Below are 24,026 nucleotides of genomic sequence, written 5' to 3' on the forward strand. Positions count from 1 at the left end.
AAACCTGGGCACGGGGCAGCCAACGCTCCCTGCACCCAATTTCCAAACTGACCCCACCCTGCCAAAACCCTGTCCTCCAGCTGGTGAGAAAGGTAAAACCCCGCTGGCGGGCAGGACTCGGGGCACACAGCTCCAGGATCCGGCCGACCTGCTGCTGCTGGTGGTGCAGGGCCCCTGCCTTGGGTGCTGGGTGAGGTTGGAGACCTGCAAAGCCCCATCCGAGCACCCGTGTCTCGAGGCCACCCAGCTCCTCGTCTTGTAAACGTGTGGCCTGATGGCAGCGGCATCCAATTTTGGGTTCCTCGGTACCAACAAGACCCAGAGCAAGGCCGGTGGAGGCCTCCCAGAGAGAGAGGAAGCCTTGGATCATGACAGGACGCTGAGGGAGATGGGCTGCTCCTGGAGATGAGATGGCTTCAGGGTGGGGGCACCTAACAGCGGCCCTCCCGTCCCTGTGAGGAGATTATTGAGAAAATTGAACCGGGATTTCCACTGCGATGTGTGGTGGGTGAGACAACGGCATCAGCTGGAACAGGAGAGTCAGGATGGATGGGTGGAAAAGCTTTTCCACCAGGACAGTGCAGCAGTGGAACACGTCGCCCAGAGGAGCTGCGTGGTCTCCATCCTTGGAGGGCTCCAAGACCCAACGAGGAAGGAGCTGGGCTGACCCCGAGATGAGTTTCCGTGGGCCAGGAGGTCGCATACGGACCTCAGACCTCCTCAGGTCCCATCCCACCCCGCGAACCACCTAAATGAAGACCTCTGTGCTGGGACCAGCTCACCAACATCATGTAGGGTTTTCCTGGCCAGGAACCCCACAGCTGTGCATTAAGGAACCCTGAAGGACCCCTGAGCACGGCACCTTCCCCTTTCACACCCAGCTGGGGTGCACGTGTCTTCCTGCACCACCTGCGCCAGCACCCGAGCCCCGAGGAAGATGTTATCAGATCCTCCCCAGCTTGGCCGCTCTTTTGTTGACTCCTCCAAATAAAGCAAACATTTGGGCTCATGGAAGCCGTCCCTGGCTTATCTTTTTGTAGCTGCCAGCCCTGCAGGAACAGCAGAGGTGGCCTTGGTGGGGAGGTCCGTGAGTGCCCCTGGGGGACTATATAGGGGGACTGCAAATGCCCTCGGGGGCCGAGGCTCGTCCGCGTCCGCTCACCATGAAGGTCCTCCTGGTCTTCGCCGCCCTTGTGGTGGCTGCCCTCAGCGAGCAGCTTTTTGTGGGGTGAGTCCTGCCGAAAGCAGGGACGCGCTGCAGCCCCCATGGGGGACGGGGATGGATCCTGCTTGCCTGCGCCCTTGTGAATGAGAAAATAAAAAGCCCCGTTAGGTGTTTCCCTCGCTGATGGAAGCTGTGAGTGTTCCCCAGGGGAGGAACATTCCACCTTGGGGTATTCCAGGGAAGCTCAGACCCTCGGGAGAGGTGAGCCTCAGCAGAGTGAGCTCGTTGCCTGTGGAGCCGTTCACTTTTTCAAGCACAAAGCTTTGCTAGCAGGTTTTGTTTCATTACGAGTCTCCTGAAATACCTCCCCCGATATTATAAATCACCACGATCAAGGCGGCTGCTCTATCGTTTAACAGAAATAACCTCTCCGGCTGACGCTGAGCCTGTCTTAGATATTCCCTATGACTTTAGCCCCTCTCGTGACCAAAGGAAGGCTTGAGAGGACTTCGGGCTCTCCAACGCTTCCTTTTTTTCCCGTGCCAGCCGTTCTGAACGTGCATTTTCCCCACTCCACACCAAACCTCTAATAACCAACGCGATTGCTGCTGCTGCAGTCCCGTCAGAGCCACCTCGAGCTTCCACCCTGCCCACGCTTGGGGCCACGTTGGTGGCTCGGGGCTGGGCTCTGCTGCTCACACCACTCTCCTTTGTGTCCCCCTGTCCTCCCTTGTGTCCCCCCCACCCGCTGATGGCTTTGACTCCTTGCAGGGACCAAGTTCTCCGCGTTACGGCCAGCAACGAGGAGCAGATTGCCCTGCTCAGGGCGCTGGGCCAGCGGGAGGACCTGCAGGTGAGCCGCGCCGGTGCCCCGCGAGCCAGCCCCGAGCATCTCCTGCTGTAATATCGAGATTTTGGGTTGGTTGGTTGGTTTTTGGTTGAGTTATGAAATGCCCGTGCGCCTGCTGCGTTTGCCTTGGTTGCTCCGGGGGAGTGAATCCTGGCAGACGATTTAGGCAGTGCGAGATGGATCGGTGATGGGGGGCAGTATCTGCACCCCCAGCCTGATTTCTGGAGTTACCTTTATGGAATTAAAGATGCGGTGACCCCAGTGTCTCCTCACAGCTGCCCACTTCACAAATCCTTGTTGTTCAGAGGTACATCTGCAGCCAACAAGCCACCTGGGCTGAAACACATTTCTGTAGAAGATCTGTTGAGGGGTCCCCAAGCCCTCCTGGTCCCAAAACCTGTCCAAAGACCTTCCCAGATCCTTCAAGGCAGCAGAAATGCCTCCTCTTGTCCCCATCAGGTCGACTTCTGGCGTGACCCCACCAAGCCTGGGCGCCCGTCCGACCTGCGCGTGCCCTTCCCCAGCCTGCAAGCGGTCAAAATCTTCCTGGAGTCCCACGGCATCTCCTACAGCATCATGATCGAGGACGTGCAGGTGAGGGCAGCCCCAACAGGGGGTGAGAGAGAGGTGGGAAGCCCGAGGAGCTGGAAGAAATGACGATGGGTGGAGAAGGCAGAGTTGCAAAACCCACCGGCGGGGTGGAGATGATGGGGCTTTGGAGGGAAGACGTGGGCTCTGTGGGGCTGGGTTTGATGCTTCTCCCTATAAACAGCCCCTATAAAAAAAACAGGGCTGCCCCAGACTTCTGAGGTCTCAGTTTCCCAGCAAACCGCGTTCACCTGCCCTCCCATTTCCTTCCCTGATGATAGAAAATGAATTGCACGGTGCTACCTGCATGCACAAAATGAGCTGCACCAACCCCGGCTCCTCCCAGCCCGCTTTGTGGATTTATTTCCTCTAACAGCAACTACTGGACGAGGAAAAGAAAACCATGATGCTGGCCAGGGGGCGGGAGAGAAGCGCTGGCACGTTCGATTTCGCTTCCTACCACACGCTGGACGAGGTACTTTGCTCTGCAGAGCGTTCCCTTCACCTTCCTGGGGCCGTGCCATGGTTGTGTCCACGGGGTGACGTTGGTGGCGGTGGCAGCGAGACCCTTGGGACACTTCTGCCCTCCTTGGGTGGAGGTTTTTGTAGAGCCCGGAGAGCAGGAACCCCTCCTCGTGCATGCGCATGCAGCTTGGCCTCTGCCAGCACTTGCTGGGAGATGTCCTCAACTTCATTTTGGGGCCAAAACCTGTCCTGGTGGGTGGCTGATGGAGGCTGTGACGGTGTTGGGGGATCTTGGAGATTTTTTTTCCCTACCATTCACCTGGTTGTCCACCAACCTCCCTGCTTGCACAAAGGGTTTATACTCAGCCCTGAGCACCAGGTCTTCTCCAGGGAAGCACCAGATCTTCTCCAGGGAAGCTTTGCATGTTGTGTCTGGTGCCAGACACCCTAAAAACAGAAAAGAAAAACCCGGGTGAGCCGCATGACCCAGCAACTCCTCCTTTCAGATCTACGACTGGCTGGACACCCTGGTGGCCAATCATCCTGGCCTCGTCAGCAAGATCCAGATTGGTGAGAGCTACGAGAAGAGACCCCTGTACGTGCTGAAGGTGAGTTTGGGGGCAGCCTCACCTCATCCTCATCCTGCCCAGGGGTCCCCAAGCACCCAGCCTGAGCCCTGGCACGGTGGTGGGGAGAGGTGGTGGGGTCTCCTCCTTGGAGAGCTTCAGAAGCCGCCTGAAGGTGGTGCTGAGCACCCTGCTGGTGGCCTCCAGAGGTGGCCCCAACCTCCTCCAGCCTGGCACCGGGTGGGCCCTGGGGTCACATCCTGCTCTCTCCGCACAGTTCAGCACCGGGGGGTCGAACCGGCCGGCCATCTGGATCGACACCGGCATCCACTCGCGCGAGTGGGTCACCCAGGCCACCGGCGTGTGGACGGCCAACAAGGTAACCCCACGATGGGGACGTCGATGTCTACGTGGGGTATTTCCACGGGCTCAGCCCGGCCATGGGTTTGGGGTGGCTGCGAGAGGAGGGGAACAACCCAAAGATCTCGGGGATGTGATAGGACGGCGTCCCCCGTCCATGGGCCCACACATGGCAAAGACCTTGGTAAAGGAAGGGCAGAAATTGCAAACCAAAGCCACCTCCTGGGTGCTGTGGTTGGACCCGATGGGGAACAAACCCTGCAGCATCTCCAGTTCCTCCTCTTCCTACCTGAGCCCTCTTTCAACACCTTCCATGGTGCTGCTCGGTTGCGTCTCTCACCCCCTGGGGCCCTGAGGCAGCTCCTGCTCCTTCTTGCAGCTCGCCGAGGAATATGGCCGGGATCCCTCCATCACGTCCATCCTGGACAGCATGGACATCTTCTTCGAGATCGTCACCAACCCCGATGGCTACGCCTTCACCCACAGCTCCGTGAGTGTGGGGACACCGTGAGCTGGGGACTCGTCCCGGTGCTGGGCTCCAGCACACGTGGGTTTGGGTGCTCAGGCACGTCCCTTTTCACCTGGGCTGGCAGCAGAGGTGGCTTCACCCCGTCATGGGGAGGCTGGGGCAGGGATTCACGTCCCTGTGGTCTCACCCGTCTGCTCCTAGAACCGCATGTGGCGAAAGACGCGGTCCATCAACGCTGGCTCCTCCTGCGTCGGCGTGGACCCCAACCGAAACTGGGACGCGGGCTTCGGAGGTGAGGCACGGGATGCCCCACGCTGAGAAGCGTTGGATCCTCCTGCCAGAAGGGACAAAGCCAGGTATAAAAACCCTTCCCCTCGGTTCATGGCATCTCCTCCACCCTGCCCCAGGCGCCGGCTCCAGCAGCAGCCCCTGCTCCGAGACCTACCGCGGCCCCTATGCCCATTCCGAGAGCGAAGTGAAATCCATCGTGGACTTCATCCTTGGCCACGGGAATGTGAAAGCCCTCATCTCCATCCACAGCTACTCCCAGATGCTGATGTTCCCCTACGGCTACAAGAGGACGCCTGCGCCTGACTACCAGGAACTGGTGAGATGACCCCAAAACGTCGAGGTGGGGCTGAAAGCACCAGGACCCCCCTGGACCTCTCATTAGGTGCAACCTGAACGCTGAAACCCATCGTCTCCCTGGTCTCATGGGGGTTGCAAGATGTGCCTCGTGTCTGCCAAAAATTAAGGGTGTTCTGGGGAAAAGCAAGTGCAGAAGGGGTGGGGAAGGATGTGGGGAAGGTGCCCCAGGGTCTCTGCTGCCCCCAGGAGATGGAAACACAGTCTGGGTCCACCAGCTCTCAGTGCTTTGGGGGTTTTCTGTTGCAGAACGAGCTGGCCAAAAAGGCGGTGGACGACTTGGCCGCGGTGTACGGGACGGAATACACCTACGGCAGCATCGTGGACACCATCTGTGAGTGTGTCCCCCCTCCCCAACATATCTCCGTCCTCCCCACGGAGATGCCACCGCTCACTGGGGCCGCGTCTCGCCTCCTCTCCCCGCAGACGTGGCATCCGGCACCACCGTGGACTGGGCCTACGAGAACGGGGTGAAATATTCCTACACCTTCGAGCTGAGGGACACGGGGCGCTACGGCTTCCTCCTGCCCAGCAGCCAGATCATCCCCACCGCCACCGAGACGTGGCCGGCGCTGCTGGACATCATACTCCACGTCCAGCAGCACCCGTACTGAGCCCGTGGGGAGGAGAACCCCCCTCTCATCGGTCCGGCCCCGCCACTGGTCTCAATAAACAATCCCACAGACTCTTTATGGTTGAAGCCTAGCCCTTTCGTATTATTTTTTCCATGGTAGATCTCAATGAAAGGGGAAAAAAAAGGGTGAAAAAAGGATTCTGAGCCCTTGGGGGGCCTTATTCCTTCCCTTTTGCTTTGTCCTTGCACGTCCCCATCCCCATGCCACCAGCAGCCCCACCGCGTCCCCGTCCTTTGGGACCAACAACCCCAAGGGGCGCAGGAGAGCATGGGCGGCTGAGCCCAGCTCTGTGGCTTTTGGGGCAGCACCTCCACAAAATCCCTCCCTTTGCTTGGGGCTGGCACCCTCGGGGACAAGTGGGGACATTTCTGGGTGCAAAGTGCTTCCAGGAATTTCCTCTATAATTTTTCCCGGCCGGAACAACCGGCACCCTCCCTAATCTCCATCCCACACCAACCTTTAACCCAATCCCTCCCCCAACAAGCAAACACAGCCGCGCTCGGGACCCTGGGCTCGTGAGAAAACCCGCACCCTGCACCTTTCTCAGCCCGGTTTTGCCCTTTTTCTCCCCGTAGCACTGAGCCACGGCCGGCCCCGTGGGCGGTGGGATTTGGGATCCGGCTCCCGGCGTCACCTCCCCACGTCCTGCCCCGCCGCCGGCTGAGTCACCGACGGCCCCGGCCGGTTCCCAGCTCCCCAGGACGAGTTTCACCGGAGCCGACAGTGCCGCGGTGCCCAACCTTGACCGGTGCCAGCCGGAGCCTTCCCAGGGCCCTGGGAACTGGGACAGCTGGCGGGGGCCGGGCTGGGGACTGTCAGGATTTAAGATGCCCCGAGGTGCTGCAGGGACGTGGGGCGAGCTCTTTCAGCTGGAAATGAAGGTCCTCCTGCTGCTGGCTGCCCTGGTGGCAGCGGCTGTTGCCACCGAGGATTTTGTTGGGTAGGGGGAGGTCTGGCTGGTGGGGGTGGCCGGGATGGGGACACATCTGGGTTGGGGACGGGGTCCAGGATGTGGACAGTGGCTGGTTTAGCCCCAATGGGACACAGGCACTGGGGGAATGGGGATGGGATGGGATGGGATGGGATGGGATGGGATGGGATGGGGTGGGATGGGATGGGGAGGGGGCTATGGTGGACCCCTGAGTGCTGGAGCTTTGCCCCTCCAGCACCATCTGACCCCACAGGCACCAGGTGCTGCGCATCATCCCCAGCAGCGACGCGGAGCTGAGGAGGGTGCAGGAGCTGCAGGACCTGGAGGAGCTGCAGGTATTGGGTGCTGCAGGGCAGGGTGGGGGAGGTTTTGCCCCCTCTCACCTTTGTCCCTTGCTTTGCACCCACGGAACAGAGCAGGGATGGCTGTGGGTTACAGATGATGTCTCGTTGGGGTGCCCGTGCCCTATTTTGGGGTGCTGTTGGGGATGGGAGAGGGGTTAACCCTGTATTGCTCAGGGTAGAGGCTTGGGGACAGGGTGATGATGTCCCATGGGTGGTGGTGGTGGTGGGGAGGGATGAAGTCCCATGGGTGGACAACCCAAGGCCAAGGATCCTGCCCACCCCCATCTCATTTTCTCCCCCTCCCAGCTGGATTTCTGGCTGACTCCCCGTGGCACCGGGGACCCGGTCGATGTCCGCGTGCCCTTCTCCAGCCTGCAGCCTCTCAAAGCCCACCTGGAGGCCAATGGCGTCCCCTACTCCATCATGATCGAGGATGTGCAGGTCAGTGGTGGTGCTGGCAGTGGGGGGTGAGGGTTTCAGCGTGGCGGGGGACGAGGTCTCACCCTGCCCCGTGTCCCCCAGGCGCTGGTGGACTGCGAGCAGATGCAGATGCTTCGCCGCCGCCGGCTCCTGCCGCTCTCCACCGATGCCTTTGACTACAGCAGCTACCACAACCTGGACGAGGTAATATCCTGCAGGTGGGAAAGCACAAGATTTGGGGCATTTTCTGGGGAAAAAAAAAAAAAATGTGCTGGAATTGCTTTTGCCAAGGGGCTTGCTCCAACTGCAGGGGCCATTCATTGGCCTCCCAATCCCTCTCCCACCCCCAGATCTACGCCTTCATGGACCTGCTGGTGGCTGAAAACCCCAACCTGGTCAGCAAGCTTGAGATCGGCCGGACGACAGAAAACCGCCCCCTCTACGTGCTCAAGGTAAAGCAGAAGGGGTTTGTGGGGTGAGCGGGTCCCAGGACCACAGGTGGTTCCCCCACGGCCCCCTTTCTGCTCTTGCAGTTCAGCAAAGGGGGGACGAACCGCCCGGCCATCTGGATCGACACCGGCATCCACTCCCGCGAGTGGGTGACACACGCCAGCGGCGTCTGGTTCGCCAAGAAGGTACGGGCACCTCCTGGCCATGTCTCATGTCCCCAAAGGGCCACAAGGCCCTACAGCACCCCCGAGCACCATGTGGCCATCCCCATGGTGCTCCAGCAAGCCCCAAACTGCCACCCTCTCTAGATTGTCCAAGATCAGGAGAAAGATGAAGTTCTGGCCTCCATCCTGGACCAGATGGACATCTTCCTGGAGATTGTCACCAACCCAGACGGCTTCGTCTTCACCCACACCACGGTACCACCACGTTGACCGGGGCTGGCGAGCAGGGTGGGAGCACTGACAAGCTCAAGGCCTACTTGTCCACGTTTCCCCCGGGTGGAAAGGGGACAGCTGTGACCCATTAGTGTCCCACCCCAAACACGGCTTTGGCTTTTCTGCCCAAGGTTGGTGGAGCCCCAGCCCTGGGCACGGGCTGAGGTGGCTTTGCCCTTCCAGAACCGCATGTGGCGCAAGACCAGGTCCAAGAGGTCAGGCTCCCTCTGCGTCGGTGTGGACCCCAACCGCAACTGGAACGCAGGTTTTGGAGGTCAGAACTCTCCCGTTGACCCTACAGAGGGTGGTTGCACCCTCCAGGACATTTCTGGCTTGGAGAGATTCTCTGCTGTCTCTGGGGAAGGGCTGGGCTTTGCTCTCCTTGGCCAAGACGTGGGTTTGGGCTCTACCAAGGCTTTGGTGTCCCCTAGTGACCAGTATGGTAGGGACCACAAATGGGAACCATTGTGCAAACGTCTAGGTGGAGCGCTCCTCTCTGGCCACCAAGCAGCCAAGGGGTGGGAGAAGCTCTTGGGCTTGTAAATGGAAAAGGTCCTTTACTCTTGTGACTCTCCGAGCCACCCACGTGCCACCAAAGCTACCAAACACCCACCCCGCATTTTCTCCACAGGCTCTGGGTCCAGCAGCAACCCCTGCTCAGAGACGTACCACGGGCCCTACGCCGACTCAGAGCCTGAGGTGGAGGCCATCGTGAACTTTGTGAAGAACCACGGGAACATCAAGGCTTTCATCTCCATCCACAGCTACTCCCAGCTCCTGCTCTACCCCTATGGCTACACCACCACCCCCGTGCCTGACAAGGAGGAACTGGTAGGGATTGGTGTGGAAGTTTGATGGGGACCTGGGCACCGTGAGGCTGCTTTCCTCCTTTGAGGGGCCTCCATCCTGCACCCAGAGTGGTCACTGGCAAGCCAGGAAGAAGCCCTGGCTTCTCTGCCAGCCCCCAGGGCCTCACCCAAGCTGAGGCTATTCATAGAATGATAGAATATCCCAAGTTGGAAGGGACCCACAAGGATCATCGATTCCAACTCCTGGCACCACACAGGTCTACCCTAAAATTCAGACCGTATGACTGAGAGCACAGCCCAAATGCTTCTTAAACTCCAACAGGCTTGGTGCTGTGACTACGTCCCTGGGGAGCCTGTTCCAGTGCACCACCACATTCCTGGTGAAGAATCACATCCTGATGTCCAGCCTCGCCTGTCGCATCTTGACACCATTCCCTTGGGTCCTATCACTGGTCACTAAAGAGAACAGATCGGTGCCTGCCCCTCCGCTCCCCCTTGTGAGGAAGCTGTAGGCCACCATGAGGCTTCCCCTCAGCCTCCTCTTTTCCAGGCTGACCAGGCCAAGTGACCTCAGCCACTCCTCATACATCTTCCCCTCCAGGCCCTTCACCATCTTTGTAGCCCTATTAGCCCTGTTTTATTAGACTTTGTGAAAGGAATTTGATTGGGGAGTTTGGAAAAGCTCAAAGGCTGTAGCCTAAACAAACTCTAGTTTCCTGGCATTGTTTTTGCCCATGGCACGAGTGTAAAACCTCTTTCTGAAGGCTGCCCCAGGCCTTCCCCACCTCATCTTTCTCCCTTCTGTGTCCCCCCCACCCAGCACCAGGTAGCTGAGGAGGCTGTCGCTGCTCTGTCTTCTCTGTACGGCACCAAGTACAAGTACGGCAGCATCATCAGCACCATCTGTAAGTAACGGGGCTGCTCCGCTCCCGCGTAAACCAAAATCCCCTTGCCCAGGACGGGGGGACACCTCCCCACACAACCCTACAATGCAGAGTGACCATTTTTGCTGTTCTCCCCAACCCCCCGAAGATCAAGCGAGCGGAGGAACCATCGACTGGACGTACAATCAGGGCATTAAGTACTCCTTCACCTTCGAGCTGCGGGACACGGGGCGCTATGGGTTCCTGCTGCCCGCCAGCCAGATCGTGCCGACCGCCCAGGAGACGTGGCTGGCGCTGAAGGTCATCATGCGCCACACGCGCGAACACCTCTACTAGCGGGAGCCGGAGCTGAGCGGTGTCTGACACAGCTGGGGAGAAGAATGCAATAAATTGCTAGAAAGAATGAGAGAAACACCTTTTGTTGTGGGTTCCCTTTTTCCAATCGTGTCAAAAAGTTGTTCAGTGCTCTTGAGGGTGGCCAATATGAAGAGGGTGTGTTGGCCCAGCAGGCCCACAGGAGGATGGATTAAGGACATGAAAGCAGTGGGACACAAAAGGAAAGTTCTTGTTTTCCCCCTGCTAGAGCAGAGGATGGAGGGGGAGAGGCTCAGCTGGATACTGGGCAAGCAGAGACCTCAGATACTGCAGCCGTGCCAGGAGGACTGGTGTGCACCATCCCCAGGAGCCAAGGCGGCTCTGGGGTGTGCCCAGGGCAGGTTATCAAGATTTATTCCGTGTGTTTTGGTGGTCAACCACCAACTTGCAGCACTGTTAGAACTGCTCCTCACCTGCTGCGATCCCTGCGCGAGGTGAGCCCAGCCCCCCACAGACCCTCTTCAAACTGAGAAAAAGGAACTCAACCATACATCATTTACTTTTTATTAAACATTTAAAACTCCCAGACTATAGAGAACCTGACTGCACCCATCCCCTCCAAGCAATACCAAATCAAAAGTCCAAAATATACAAATCCATCAAGACAGTAGGGCGACAGGAAAGCACGTCCAGTTCTTGCTTTGGTGCCCTGGATTAGGAGGATTATAAACAGCTCCAAGAGTTTTGCCCCTCTGCTTCAGCAGTAGGGTTTCACGTAGTCCTGAGCATCCAGGGATTTCAGATCCTTCTGATTTTGCTATCCAGTGGTTGGAGGATTTCATTTCAGGCCACACTCACGACCCTGACTCTCATCTCCATTTTCAGCTGCATGTGATTTTATTTCCTTACCTCTGTACCACCATCTCCACGTACCCAGGGAGCTGAAATGCCTCCTACCCCCATGCTGGTGGGACCTGAACGCTGTGCTGGTTGCTGCATTTCAAGCACATAAATGCTCTTAGCCCTCTCTTGCGCATTCACCTTCAGCTATCTTGCCTGAAAAGCGCTGCTACTTGATCAACCAGCCTAGACAAGCTGCCAGCTGAATTGCGCAGGAGCTGCCTGGTAGGTTCAGTGCTTTTTTTTTTTTCCAGTGACATTATCATGGAGCTGCCTCTAGACAAGGAAGGAGCAGCTGATTTGGGACATCAAGATCAAAATACGCAGCTGTACAAACCCCACTATACCCCAACATTCAAAGCTACAGGTGGCATTTCCACGATGCTTCAGTATCAGACTCTTTTGAAAGCTTTAAGGGGACATCTAGCCAGTAATGCAATCAGCCAGAAACTAAAGCCCTGAGAGGTGAGTCCACTCCCCTAGACCACAAGTGAAGAAAAGTGTGGACAAGGACAAGGCCTCTGCAGCTCCTGCTTTGGTCTCAGCCCATTTAAACAAACACTTCTCTCCCCAGAGGTGACACTGCAGTGCCACCAGACTGACCTGGAAAGACAGGCTGCTTCATTCAAAACAGATACACCTACAGCTCCAAATCCTCCAGAAACATGATGATGCCTGAGTGCAAGAAAGCAGAGCAGTTCATTAAATAGCGAGATGAATTCAGCTTCCTAGGGACAGGAAGAAATAAGACTAAGACGCAGACAACCCCATTTTTTTATTATTTTATTTGGGTGTTTACACTTGACCAGCCTGCCTCTTGCAGCACTAAGTACAAGCATACATCCCTGTGGAAACTCAAGACATGAGGTGATCCTATGCGGATGGGTTGGAAGGGCAGCTTGTCCAGATTAAAGCTGCTTTGCACAACTTTAACCATTCAAGGGTTCTCTGGGAAGCTCAGGGCTTTAAGATACCTCACAGCAATCAGCTTTTGTTACATATAGAGATCCATATTTGAAAACACAGGCATTCGACTCTGCGGTATGCATAGTCCTTCAGGATATTTTTAATGTGGCTCTGCCTTTCCTTTCTCCCCTTTTTCTACCCCTCAGGGCAGCCCTACACAGCGTGGGAGGTTTGTGCTGGTCGCTTTGCAATTCTCTGCAGAGGTCTGAGCTTATGGCTCTCATCAGAACGAGCCTGCCAGTCCCTGGCACAGGAATCTCACCTGTGTGAGCACTTCTCTGGTTTAAGACTTACAGAGAGAGACAGAGCTGAATTCTGTGGTTCTACTACCAGTATTTGTCACTAAGAGGAGTGAAAGAATCTGAAAAGAGTAGTCCAGAAGCAGAAAAGCAGCTGGTTATACAACCTCTTCCTTGCTTTCACAGGGATTATCCTGCCCATTCCAAGGGGTCACGGGTACAGAAGGCAAAGCTCACTCCTGTAGCAGAGGTACAAAGAGAGGTTGAGGTAAGTGTCCTCATGGATGCTGAGCCTTAAACTGATAAACTGGGAGTCACTTGTGATTTCTCTCACCTTGCCCTTTCACCTTAAGTTTCCCCTACGACCTGCACCAGGAGTGAAATTAGGGGTCTGTTAAAGATCATTTGCCTATGTCAGAGGGGGGGGGGGGAAAAAAAACACACACAGTGAAGACCAAGAAGCCAAAGCCAGATAAAGCTCAGCAACACTCTAGGTGAAGGCAAGAGGAGCCGAGAGGAGCAGGATCTCTCCACGACCATCTACAAACGCAGGTAACCTTGGTTCTGCTTTCTCCGCACCCTTCATTATTTTTTTCACTGAGTTTCAGATGATTTCTAGGTCACTCACCCAGGCAATACTGGTAATTTGAAAGCACCGATCTGATGAGAGCTGCGACACTGGTTTTCCACAAAATCTTCACGTCCTGTTCGGTAACCTGATTTGTCTCCCTTCTAGGTTGTAGGGACCCAGTGAGAGGGCAAAAGAAAACTTCCCTTCAGCCACCCTAACCTTAAAGAAGCCATCCAAGTAGGAAAATGGAGAAAGCACTGGTGTGCAGTCGAACCAGGGACACAACTCTGCTTGCACATCTGGAAGAGGGGCACGGCAGCTGATCTCGCTGTAAGAGCCAGCTAAAAATCCCACTCAGTTCACTTATTCAGAGCCCAAAACACAGCACAGGAGCACAAAGAACAAAGCAGATAAAGCACAGTTAGAAGTCAAACGGTACCGACAAGAATGGAGAAGAATCAGTTGTTTTCCCCTCCAACTCACCTTCAGAAATACACAACTAGTTCACAAATTGCCCACAAGTCAAGACAACCGTCACGGTACTGTGCCATGCTGGGCATTATTTCCAAAAACAGCTTTATTACCAATACTTCTCTTCATAAACATTTTTTAAAAAAAGAAGTTACGGAATCCTCTCTCCGTTATTTTGGCAATTTGCATCTCTGCTAAAAAAAACACCGAGGTTTTGGCTCACAGATGCTTTTCTGGCCCGTGGACCTTCACGTGTTCCCCTGCTAGCACAACCTGCAGTTCTGGGCACAGCACGGAGGGAGCGTGTTACAGACACAAAGTTCTTTAGTCTGAACTACAAATTTCACAGCACCGTTCCTGCTGGTCACAGGCTTCACTACCGGTTTAAATTCCCTCCCCCACAAAATCAGTTACGCCAGTCCTGTCCTGCCACGGCACCTAAAGGGCAGCCTTGCCAACGTCGCTGCTTCTGTAAAACCTCAGCCCTTCCAGCTCCCCCTGCCTTACCCGAGCTGCCTTTTATAAACCACCGCTGCTTTTCCCCGTGGATTCCTAAAACGACAAACGGGCTGCACTGCTCAGGGTTCCCAGAACCTGGACATTGGTTTATTCAGTGGAAGGAGACGCCGCTGCTTATTTCCACGGCCTGTTCTGGAGGCTGCTCCTGCTGAGCGAGCGGGTGGTGAGAGACCCCACGCTGGCAGCAGCGGTGGGGAGGCTGGGGCTGCTCCTCACAGTCGTCGCCTTGGAATCGCGCCCTGAAGAGCCACGGCTAAGACGGTCTGCGAAAAAAAGATCAGAAATCCAGATGAAGGTGTGTGTGTGATGGAGCACGGCAACACAAGATGATCTGCTGCCCCTCGCTGGCTGTTTGGCCCTTACTCTAAACACACAGACCTTTCAGAAATCCACTGGGGGTTTTGGGGCAGTCTCAATCTAGCTGTGCAGGAACAAAAGGGCTAAGAACTTGCCAAACCTACTAATGGCCAGGAAAACCTAAAGGCATTCAAGCATTATAGGCAGCATGGAGCCTGCCTGGCTCACAGAACCAGGATTTTGTCATCATGCTACAGAAGATTTAGTTTTGGGATCAGCACGGTGTAGTTCTTTCTCAGTTTGGAAAAAAAAAACAACACCCTCTCCTTCTCCCAGCTACCTCTCTGAAAGAATATAGCAAAGCAAGGAACTGCTGCAGGGCAGGCTCAAGGGCTACAAGAAGCAGTTGCAGCATTTATCCCGGAGTCTTACTTGCAGTATCTGAAGGAGCATGCTCCTCTTCTAGGTAGTACTTAATCTTTTGTAGATCTTCTGCAGAAAATCTCCACTTATTCTCGGCACGTGTGGGTGGCACTTTGGGGGCGGCCTTTTTTCGGGCGGATCCAGGGGGAGCTGTCCCCTGGCAGGATGGGGGGAACGAGCCGGTGACGAGTCCTTCTGGGATCTTCTGTGCAAGGACTTTCAGGCCTGCAGACGGACAGATCGCTTATTAGCGGTGACCACCAGCTAAGATGGGATCAGAGATTTGAGATTTTACCAGCAATGGGTGGACCACCCATCCATTCCCACCCTCCAGCTCACAAAATCCTTGCTTTCGTACTCAGCCCGCTCACCCAAAATCCCACCCGTTGCCCCTTACCTCCGGATAACATGAACAAGTTCTCAAAACCCCTCTCACACATGGTCGTGGCAGCCTGGCTGGCCAGCCTCTCGTCGTCGTCATACAAAATTATGATTTTTCCATGGGCATTTTTCTGAGAGGCAGAGGAGTTAAGGATTCGTTTGGAAACTCAGGGTGACTGTCAGGGCATTTCAGAAAGAAGACAACCAAGTGGGGATGGAGGCAAAGAGATTCCCTTTTTGATTTGCAAGTATGAGGTAGGAATGCATCCCCTTCACCTGTGTTTTAAAACTGATCCTCAGTAGCTGAAGGTTACCAAAAAACTGGAAGGACACAGCCTGATCCCCACTGCAGTGCAGCCCTTTGAACATGTTTCAGGGCTGATATGAAGACTGGTTAGTAACAGGCAACAGCAAGGGGCAATTGGTTGAAAAATTTCCCCTGCAGCCCTCACAAGCTTCCAACCTGGGAAGTTAGCAGCCTAATCGTAGCTAATAATCCTCTTTGTGCCCTCCAGAGAAAAGGCAATCCCCGTCAAGGTGCTGAGAGGAAGCCAGAGCTGTAACTGTTTGTGAAAGCCCTTACCGACATGCCCCCAATTTTATTCTTCATTTTTTTGTTTGATTCCAGCACTTTATAAGTAAAGGATACATATTCCAAAATACTATTTGTATAGGGGTTCATGGTTCTAGACAGCGTTGCAATGGGATACGAATAAGCTGCAGAGGAAGAAAAAAAAAGAGAAATGATACAGTTACTGAACACCAACCCTCACAGCCTGGAATACAACTGACAGGGGCTTGTAAGAGTACAACAGATTTGGAAACCTGCTGACGAAAGGATTAACAGCAGCTTGGTGCCCTCATCCCTTTCCAGTAAGGATGGGTGTGCTGGATGAGTGCAGAGAGCATTCTGCATCCAAGTGATGTCCAGCTTTTGGGGGGGGGAAATAGGAAGCCTGCCAGCACGACACGCAGAGCTGCGTGCGACCCCAGCTGACACCAGGCTGTGGTGGGACTCCGGCTCCTCACCTCCAACAATGTGACATTGGTCATAAGCATCTCGGTCTCGTACGTCCAGAAGCAGGAAGGGGCAGTCAGGATAAGGCATGTCTTTAGCCTCAGCGTCTGCTTTCTTTGGAGCATCCTTTTCTATATCCAGCTCGCCGACACCGCTTATCACACTGCAAAAGGAAAGGCGTTATGCTGCAAGCCTCCCTCTGAACGCTTCGGTACCTCTTAACCCAAGTGCTTTTGGATCTCTTAGAGCCTGTTTATGTTCCAATACAGCAGGACAGCACAAAAAAAACGGAGAGAATCTATTTCAGGTTTGCCAGTACATTGTAAGAGACTGATTTCATTTTTTATCTGTATAAAAACAAACAGTACAACATCACCGTATGAACACTTCATACTCTTCCAAATCAGTCAAGTCCAGGTGTTTTACTCAATGCCCTAAATGACTACAAAACCTTGTTTGAGGTGAGGGAGAAAAATTCTTCCTTGACAAGGGATGCATTGGGTTTGGAAATCCTTTCTCCAAGTCTCGGGACAACCCATTAAGCTCGCTGGGAAGAGAGATTTCTGGGTTTATCAGAGCAGTTTATGACATGGATCCTTGAGCCCAGGGAACTGGACTGAATCTCACAAACATTTCTTTGTCAGCCATTCATACGACCATCAAGTGGTAACAGTGTTGGGTTACAACCTCAAAACAAACTCAGTCAGACAGGAAAATCTGCCAACTCTTAGTTCCATCCTCAGACTTGCAAAAACAGGCTTTAATGAGAAAAAAAACAATATCAAGCCACTAATAGCAATTTAAAATAACCAGCTGGGCAAAACCAGTTATCTGCCAAGACAAAGTTGTGTGGTATCATCAGGTACCTCTGCAGTGTGGACCGGTACGATTCCCCAGCTCCTGTGCTGTTTATGAACAGGACTGGACTGGGTGGTGTCCCACTGGGGCTTCCTTTCCCGTTTGTCCCTGCCGTGAGTTCAGCATCTGCATCAGAAGCACCATCTGGGAAGAAAACAAGCAGGTTTTAAGCCTGGTTTCTATTTTCAGTCTCACAGTGCATCTCAAAGCCGGCCTTATCTTCATCCTCTTATTACAGTGACTTACTGAGAGCCCCATAGGAAAAAATAAAGAACCATACGATTTGTAAGAGCTCAGGATCTCACTTTTAAGCATTCAATAGAAACATAAACTGTGCAGTATGAGGTCTTTCCTATCTGCAAGCAGCTGCAGGCCATAGATGATGCTATTTCTCTCCTTGATTAAAAGGCTCGCTGGATAGTCAGCTATGTCTGTCAGGGCACAGTTCAGCATATGACAGTGATCTACAGCTCTCTCTCTTTGTGCTTACAATGAATGTCGTTACCTTCCAGCTTGTGGATCTCCTCATTCGTCACTCCTAAGGTTTCATCAGATAGAGAAGCAACCTGGATGACCTGCAGGAAACAAAAGCAAGCAACAATGCCTCGATACACACACACACTGGTGTCGCTGAGAGACAGCAGGGATCATCTTAAGGAAAAATAATCCTCCAGCCAAAACGCCTTTAACTCAGCGTACCTGCTACTGGACTTCAAGGTCAATCACAGTTGGGTATTTGAGGCCTGCACTGCAGCTCTGCCTTTTTATTAAATGGAAGTCGTACCAAAAAGCAAGAACACTCAACCTTCGGACAAAGAAAAGCCGGACAGGCTGTGCTGGCGATATCAGGTACGTCAGATGTTTTCTGACATTTATGAAGCTCAGTCACTGACAGCAACTAAAACATTTCAGAATATATATCCTGGAGAAAACCTCAGACAGCTGGTGTAAGTGGCCTGTGACAGCAGACCTACAACATTCATGTAATAAATCAGTTCCTCACGACAGCGGGAGTCGGTTTTGGTCGTGACAATCCAGTGTAACCAAAGATACAATCCTGCAGAAATCTGCTCCTTCAGTATTTGCAAGCTTAACCTTCCCTTTTCCTTTACTCCTTAGAAGAAAGCTTGTCTTGTTTTATTGTTTTTATTGCACCAACATGAGAAACACTTGGCTCTCTTTGCTGATCAGATTTTTCAATTAAATATTTTGATTTGTTAAAAAAAATATGCAGAAAGCCTTGAAGTCTCAACCTTCCGTATTCTGCAGATATAACTGCAGTTAGGGAGGGTTTCAGGCTGTGGCTACTTGACCCAAAGCTCAATGAAATCAGATTTGAATACTACTTTACGTGGTCCTTTTCTTCTGTAAGTGAATGGAAAAAAAAAAAGCAAAACAAGAAAACAAACAAATAGGGAACAAATTTCAAAGCCAGAGTTATTGCAGCCCTCAATTTGCCATTACAGGAGTTTGGCTGCTCTGAAAACTTTGCCCTGTAGAGTTTGCTTTTATTAAGGGAAATCTACGAGGGCAGGAAGTAGGAAAATAAGAAGCTGCGGGAGAATTCAGTTACAAAAGAATTCTATATTGTAAAAGCCTACGTGACTACATAGAAGGCTTTAAGTAAAGCAAGCGCAAGAGTATTGCTCACAAGAGAGAGACTTCAGAGAGAAGAGCTGTACGTACCAGCTGGGCAAAAGTAGTCACTTTCAACCTTTTAAACAGCTCGTCCTTCTTGTATCTGTAATCTAGAATAAGAAAACAGAACGATAAACATTTTGAAGCAATTGTCAGCTTTTGCAGATGCCAGGTGACAGGTTCGGTCTCGGCTATTTTTGTAGGATCTCAAAGTGTAAGATTTTGGGGCAGTAAGCTTGCTCTGAAGGATCAGAGCAGCAAACCTAAAGGCTTTGTGAAAACCCCTGCCAGAGAGAGATCACATCCATGTACAATTAAAACAGAGAATGCAGATTTAGTTCCTTTTACACTCTAACCTCTTATTTTGGGCTTTCTGTTCTCATTGAGGGAAGGAAGCAGCTTCATGAATTCATCACCTCTGCTGTTCTTTGAAGCCTGCTATGACTGCAAACTCCTATCAAAAGACTTAATTCACCTGAATTTTTAATTGTATACATTTCAGCAGAATCAGAGCGCGGCCATCCCTCAGCCTAAGCTTTTTAAGCTACTAAGCTCTAGTATTATAGGTGTAGTGTTTCATCTTAGTGAAAATAACGGTCCAGGTTTTTTCTTGTTTTACCTGACAATCAAATTCTAATTCCTATGATTTGTTAACACAGATCCCTAAGGAGGTGTCTTTGTTTTCATAAGGCTGAAAACCAAGCGGCCTGTTGGAACAACTAAACAACCAGAGCAGGGATTAATAGCGCTAGAAAAGCGATGGCGAGGATGGAAGCACCAGGAGGAGAGGAGCCTTCAGGTGTGCAACAAAAAGGTGGGTGATTAGGAGAGAGGGAAGCTAAGGAAAGTATCAGCAGGAACATCTTGGTATGAAAGAACCTCCCCTGGGAGGTAACGGAAGGCCCATCCCTGGGGAAGGTCACAGCTAAAAAGAAGACAGCCAGGGGGGTACGAAGGAAAATAAAAATAAAAATCAGTCCTGTACTAGTGGGGAAAGACAAAGATGAACAAGATTCCTTCAGTGCCAGGCATGGAAGCAGTAACAAAGTTCTGTGTGCAGCTCTTTAACCCCAGAAAGCCAAGCTCCAGTCAACCTAAGCTCCCTAAAACCCACAAAATTGCTCCTCCTTTCCTCCCCTCCTCGCTTACCAGGCTCTGCCCCTCAACTCATGGGTTTTTCTTGTTTCAATAAGAAAAATCCTTTGTGTTTTTCTAATATTGTAAATAACTGCTGGAGGATATTCCGAACTGCTCTCTCCCCAGCTGTTCAGCTAAGAGGGCTAATAACGCAGCCCAGGAACTTACCAAATCCAGCCAGTTAAGCAGCTCTAAACCCTGCCATCTGCTGAATTCTCCGCGGCTTAAGAAGATGCGGGGAAGGGGGGAGAGGCTCCCATCCATACCCCTGTGATCACCACACAAGCAGCAGCCCCAGAATTGGCTTAGGGAAACCCTCAAGATGACATCTTTATAGAGAAGAAGCCAAGCGGACGCTGGAGGCTGGAATCTCTTCCTGGTACAAGGGGACCGTGAGCATCCTGAAAGAAATTCTGCTCGGAGAGGATTCTCCCTGCGCACAGCCGAGGGGCACGCTACGGTAACAGGACAGGCACCAAGATATCGTGAGCTTTAACCTCTGTTTTTATTTGTTTTTAACTCCCATCTCTTAAGTATACTTCCTGAAGAAGCAAGACAATCCATTTTCAGCATGCAGAGCAAGCAGAGTTCCCAAATTCCACACCCTGCCCTACATCATAATTGTTAGGCTACGAAGAAGTGAACGCGCTACTAAATTTGTCTCTGAAAAAACAGTGCCCATCCAAACGACGCCAGGGGATGGCGACCACTTCAAACCATGGGTCTGAAGTACAAAACAAGGTTTCAGAACATCAAATGGCTTCCAAATGATCCTCGTGGTCCTTGCAGAACTGCCTGGTCCCAAGCCTCAAGCTCAGGGTGTTAGAAATCCCCTCTGTAACTCAGAAGTGATGACAATTATCACAAAACCCACGCGTAGCTCACGACCAAATTATTCAAAATCCCCATCCACGGGCAAAAAGAGCGTGAGTCTTGTGGAGAGCAAGGAATTAGTTTAATTTAGAGGGAAAAACAAAAGCAAAGCTTATGAAATACTGATGGATACAAACACTGACAAAGCAGCAGCACTGTCCCAGCCCCTTCACTGGGACAGCTGTGCAGACTGGATGGTTTCTGCAACCACAGGCAAGGGTTATTTATCCCAGAATAAGCCTTGACGACCTTACCTTTAGCACCCAAAATCAGTTCTACATGGATAAAAAAGCTGCTATTCCTAAGCCCGACCTGGAGCAAACCCACTTGAATGCTCGGAGCCGCGAGCAGAGGGTTCAGCAGCGCTGCTTCCAAGCAAGGCCAGGTACCTGGTGCTGTCCTGGGGTGTCCATTTGGATTTTCTGACATTTTGCTCCAGAGAACGAGTCTCAAGCTGCGACGACTTTGCTGTATATTCAGAAAAGTTCTTCTCTGCGCTTCAGCAACACCACAGAAAGGGAAGAGACTTGGTGCCTCTCAAGCCAGCCCTCCAAAGGACAAATAATCAGGGTTCCAGCTGCCTTATCATTTTTGATTCCACGGCAGGCTCACGGTGTAAAGTCTCCCTCTCACGTTACCCATGAAACAGAGAGCTGACTGTGCCGGGTACCTAGAGCCGAGTCCAAACGGTGTCATCTATCCATGAGAAATCGAGGGAGAGAAGTTCCTAAATTGCCTGGGAACACAAGGTGCCCATTGAGCACCACCGTAATGAGAAAGCTTCTGCTGGGCTCCAGAACCCCGCTGGAACAAAAGATCTCTACACGAGATGAAATCAGATTCGCGGCGGAGATTTAAGACCAACAACAGCGACACAACAAGATTCTCAGCGCAGATAGAGAGCGGTGGCGATCCGGCGTTGAGCGCTGAAACCTTAGCCAGATGTTGGCAAAGGAGGGCACTTCTCTGCCGACTTTCCCAGAAGCAAACAGCAACAAAGGGCCATTCTGCAGGAAGCCCCGCACAAACACGTCCTGTGATGGATCAGTGACCTCCCTTTCAACCCGAACCCCGTAAGTGGGTCTAGGAACCAAAAGCGAGCATTCAGAATCCTAATTAACCCCCGTTAATTACGGGGTGTTCTCTTTCGCATCAATAAATGCCCCGTGTGGGTTCAGTAGCTTTCTGTCTCTCGATGTGAAAATAATCCTGGCGTTAGGTGAAAATAAAGCAGTGAAACATTTTTAAAAGCTTATTTTCGGGAGGAATACAGCCACAAATAGAAGTCAGCTGGGTTTTCAATAGCCTGAACAACCCAAAGCCTTCAAAAGCTCGGCGTTGCTGGTAAAAACCGATGAGGGACAGAGGAAGGAGCTTGTCTATCTCCTGTTTTGTAATATCCTGACAGAAGTCTAAAAGGAGACCCCAAGTTCAGCTGTACTGTTACTGAAAACTGAAATAAAGCCTCAGAAGTGCAGTCGGAGCATTCCCGCATGATTCTAGCCTAGTTTTCTTAATCCAGAGAACTTCTTCCTGCCTGGTTCCCATTCACTAACGTGACCTGCACAAGTTTTTCACAGAATCTCTCAGATCTGTCTGTCTCCTACCTTTAGTTACATCTGTAATGCCCTACCAGGAGGAGAGAGAGAGAAAAGAAACTACTAGAGATACTCACTTCTTTTGATCTCCTCCAACTTCTCGACGTATTTTGTTAAGCTGCACCCTGTAACAAAAAGCAGTTACAAGTTATTAGCGGTTTTCTCGAGCTACTAAGGCTTAAGCATTTTGGTTTTGAAGGAAGGGAAGAATAAAATAGTTCAGTTCAGACTCTCCTCCACCACAAGATGAGGCTGTCATAAACCCAAAGCATCAGGATTTTCCTCTCAGTGCTTTTCTCTCACAAGGACAGCCACGTTAAAAAGCCTAGGGCTTGCTGGACACAGCTGCCAACTCTCTCTAGGGGCACATGGTGCCTCCATATATTAACAGAGTTTGAAGTTACCATCCCCTGTCTGAGGGGACCGAAATCAGGACCTGGGTGCCCAAATCCTGCCTCTGCCACGTTGCTTCGAGTGCAAACGTGGCCATGCTGCCCCTTCCCAACATCTGTTTGGGTACTACAAGCAAATCGGGTACAATTCGATCACTTTAACAGTAAAAAAAAGCTCAAAAGAAACCCTCCAAGTAATTACTTTGATCAATGCCTTTGTTAAGTTATTAGTTAACACAAGAAAAGCTCACATACAGAAACTGTCACATCAGAACCTGATGTAAATAATAAGGGAAGACACAACAATGGCAATGAGAGTTCTGACCCAGGTGTGTGGGGCAAAACACGGCCCGTTTGGGGCAAAACACGGCCCGTTTGGGGCAAAACACGGCTGGCATTGTAGTTATTTGTGCTCTCTTACACCCGTGCCCCATGTTTTTACCCCTCAAATCCACTTACCGGTATCGAGGCGGGTTTTTATGTGCTGGTACCTAGGGTTCTGAGGGATTCGCCTGGTTAAATACTGTTTTAAAAGGGAAAAACAGACGGGGGTGTCAATACACAGCCACACACCTGCTAGGAAGGCTGAAAGCCTTTAAAAAAACGACAGAAAAGGCAATTTTAGGAGCTCCAAGACCATTTTAAGAGCTCCAAAAGACAGCGGGGGTAACGAGAACGCGGCCACCCTCGCGGACAGGAGCCCAGAGCCTGGGCAAGGCCCGACCCGCACCCGCAGCCCCTCACCACAGAGCGTACCGAGCCCTAGGGGCCGTCACAGCCCCAAAAACTGAAATTCTGCCCCCAAACCCGGCCCCGCTCCCCCTGAACCCCCCCAACGAGCCCCAGCCGAGGTCCCCCCGCCCCATAGGAGCAGGACGATGATGATGAGGAAGGGAAGAAAGCCCCGGCCCGAGCCCACCTCCGGCTGCCCGCCGCTCCTCCTGCCCGACATCTTGCCGCCACTTCTCTCCTCTCCTCTCCCTCCCGTCCAACCCGACCCCGCAACAACCCCCGCCCCGATTGGCCGCCCGCCTCCCCCGACGGCCAATCGGACGCTGCCGTTCGGGCCTTGACTCCGCTCAACCGTTGCCAGGCAACGGGGAAGACGCCGCGGCGGCACGCGCGGGGAGAGAAAGGGGCGGGGTTTGCTCGGGGAGCAGAGCGCATGCGCGAATGGGGGTCGCCGCGCTCCCCCCCGCCCCCTGGCGGGGAGCTGAGGCCACGCCCCCCGGTGGCAGTGGGCGGGGCTTGGCGCCTCTCGGAGGGGGCGTGGCGGGAAGGGGGGCTCGGGGGCGGGGCGTGCTGGTGGGCGGTGTGGGGGGCGTGGTTTGGGTTAGATGGGGGCGGGGCTTGCTGGGGGCGGGGCTTGGGCTGCCTGCGGCCTCCAGGTGGGGCCGCGCTGGGGGGGGGGG

The 24,026-nt window shown here is 53.0% G+C and overlaps 4 protein-coding genes across 4 annotated transcripts in view; 3 read left to right on the forward strand and 1 right to left on the reverse strand.

Moving 5' to 3' along the window:
* Nucleotides 1-1,163: 1,163 nt before the first annotated feature.
* LOC118179267 (carboxypeptidase A1-like) lies at nucleotides 1,164-5,788 on the forward strand. The gene is made up of 11 exons (XM_035348452.1): nucleotides 1,164-1,228; nucleotides 1,937-2,018; nucleotides 2,475-2,609; nucleotides 2,980-3,078; nucleotides 3,575-3,676; nucleotides 3,912-4,013; nucleotides 4,374-4,484; nucleotides 4,665-4,755; nucleotides 4,871-5,070; nucleotides 5,358-5,442; nucleotides 5,535-5,788. Exons 1-11 carry the CDS (start codon nucleotides 1,164-1,166, stop codon nucleotides 5,720-5,722), a joined length of 1,260 nt encoding a protein of 419 aa, XP_035204343.1. The 3' UTR covers nucleotides 5,723-5,788.
* A 700-nt stretch (nucleotides 5,789-6,488) lies between these two features.
* On the forward strand, nucleotides 6,489-10,426 carry LOC118179251 (carboxypeptidase A1-like). Its single transcript, XM_035348431.1, has 11 exons — nucleotides 6,489-6,683; nucleotides 6,928-7,009; nucleotides 7,325-7,459; nucleotides 7,541-7,642; nucleotides 7,789-7,890; nucleotides 7,972-8,073; nucleotides 8,197-8,307; nucleotides 8,509-8,599; nucleotides 8,957-9,156; nucleotides 9,955-10,039; nucleotides 10,167-10,426. Exons 1-11 carry the CDS (start codon nucleotides 6,571-6,573, stop codon nucleotides 10,352-10,354), a joined length of 1,311 nt encoding a protein of 436 aa, XP_035204322.1. The 5' UTR covers nucleotides 6,489-6,570; the 3' UTR covers nucleotides 10,355-10,426.
* A 3,123-nt stretch (nucleotides 10,427-13,549) lies between these two features.
* On the reverse strand, nucleotides 13,550-23,639 carry CEP41 (centrosomal protein 41). Its single transcript, XM_035348440.1, has 11 exons — nucleotides 23,534-23,639; nucleotides 23,074-23,137; nucleotides 22,300-22,347; nucleotides 18,663-18,724; nucleotides 17,482-17,551; nucleotides 16,985-17,120; nucleotides 16,130-16,281; nucleotides 15,750-15,817; nucleotides 15,117-15,231; nucleotides 14,729-14,944; nucleotides 13,550-14,262 (listed from the first exon to the last, which is right to left on the reverse strand). The coding sequence occupies exons 1-11, from the start codon at nucleotides 23,564-23,566 to the stop codon at nucleotides 14,114-14,116; spliced, it is 1,113 nt and encodes a 370-aa protein (XP_035204331.1). The 5' UTR covers nucleotides 23,567-23,639; the 3' UTR covers nucleotides 13,550-14,113.
* A 320-nt stretch (nucleotides 23,640-23,959) lies between these two features.
* The window catches only part of MEST, a 5,734-nt gene continuing 5,667 nt past the window's right edge, over nucleotides 23,960-24,026 (forward strand). The window contains exon 1 of the mRNA XM_035332494.1: nucleotides 23,960-24,002. The gene's annotated coding sequence lies outside the window, so the exon portion shown is untranslated. The remainder of the gene's footprint in view (nucleotides 24,003-24,026) is intronic.

This window comes from Oxyura jamaicensis, chromosome 1, assembly GCF_011077185.1.
Source record: "Oxyura jamaicensis isolate SHBP4307 breed ruddy duck chromosome 1, BPBGC_Ojam_1.0, whole genome shotgun sequence".
Lineage (NCBI taxonomy): Eukaryota > Metazoa > Chordata > Aves > Anseriformes > Anatidae > Oxyura > Oxyura jamaicensis.

Bases quoted from the DNA above. Each gene is read 5' to 3' on its own strand.
- LOC118179251 (XM_035348431.1), top strand. From the start codon at position 6,571: ATGCCCCGAGGTGCTGCAGGGACGTGGGGCGAGCTCTTTCAGCTGGAA. The intron at 8,074-8,196 runs GTACGGGCACCT...CACCCTCTCTAG, and splicing joins GCGTCTGGTTCGCCAAGAAG to ATTGTCCAAGATCAGGAGAA. The intron at 9,157-9,954 runs GTAGGGATTGGT...CCCCCCACCCAG, and splicing joins TGCCTGACAAGGAGGAACTG to CACCAGGTAGCTGAGGAGGC.
- CEP41 (XM_035348440.1), bottom strand. From the start codon at position 23,566: ATGTCGGGCAGGAGGAGCGGCGGGCAGCCGGAG. The intron at 17,121-17,481 runs GTAACGACATTC...TTTTCTTCCCAG, and splicing joins GGAGATCCACAAGCTGGAAG to ATGGTGCTTCTGATGCAGAT. The intron at 15,818-16,129 runs GTGAGGAGCCGG...CTTCCTCTGCAG, and splicing joins CCAATGTCACATTGTTGGAG to CTTATTCGTATCCCATTGCA.
- LOC118179267 (XM_035348452.1), top strand. From the start codon at position 1,164: ATGAAGGTCCTCCTGGTCTTCGCCGCCCTTGTGGTGGCTGCCCTCAGC. The intron at 3,079-3,574 runs GTACTTTGCTCT...TCCTCCTTTCAG, and splicing joins CCTACCACACGCTGGACGAG to ATCTACGACTGGCTGGACAC. The intron at 4,014-4,373 runs GTAACCCCACGA...TCCTTCTTGCAG, and splicing joins GCGTGTGGACGGCCAACAAG to CTCGCCGAGGAATATGGCCG.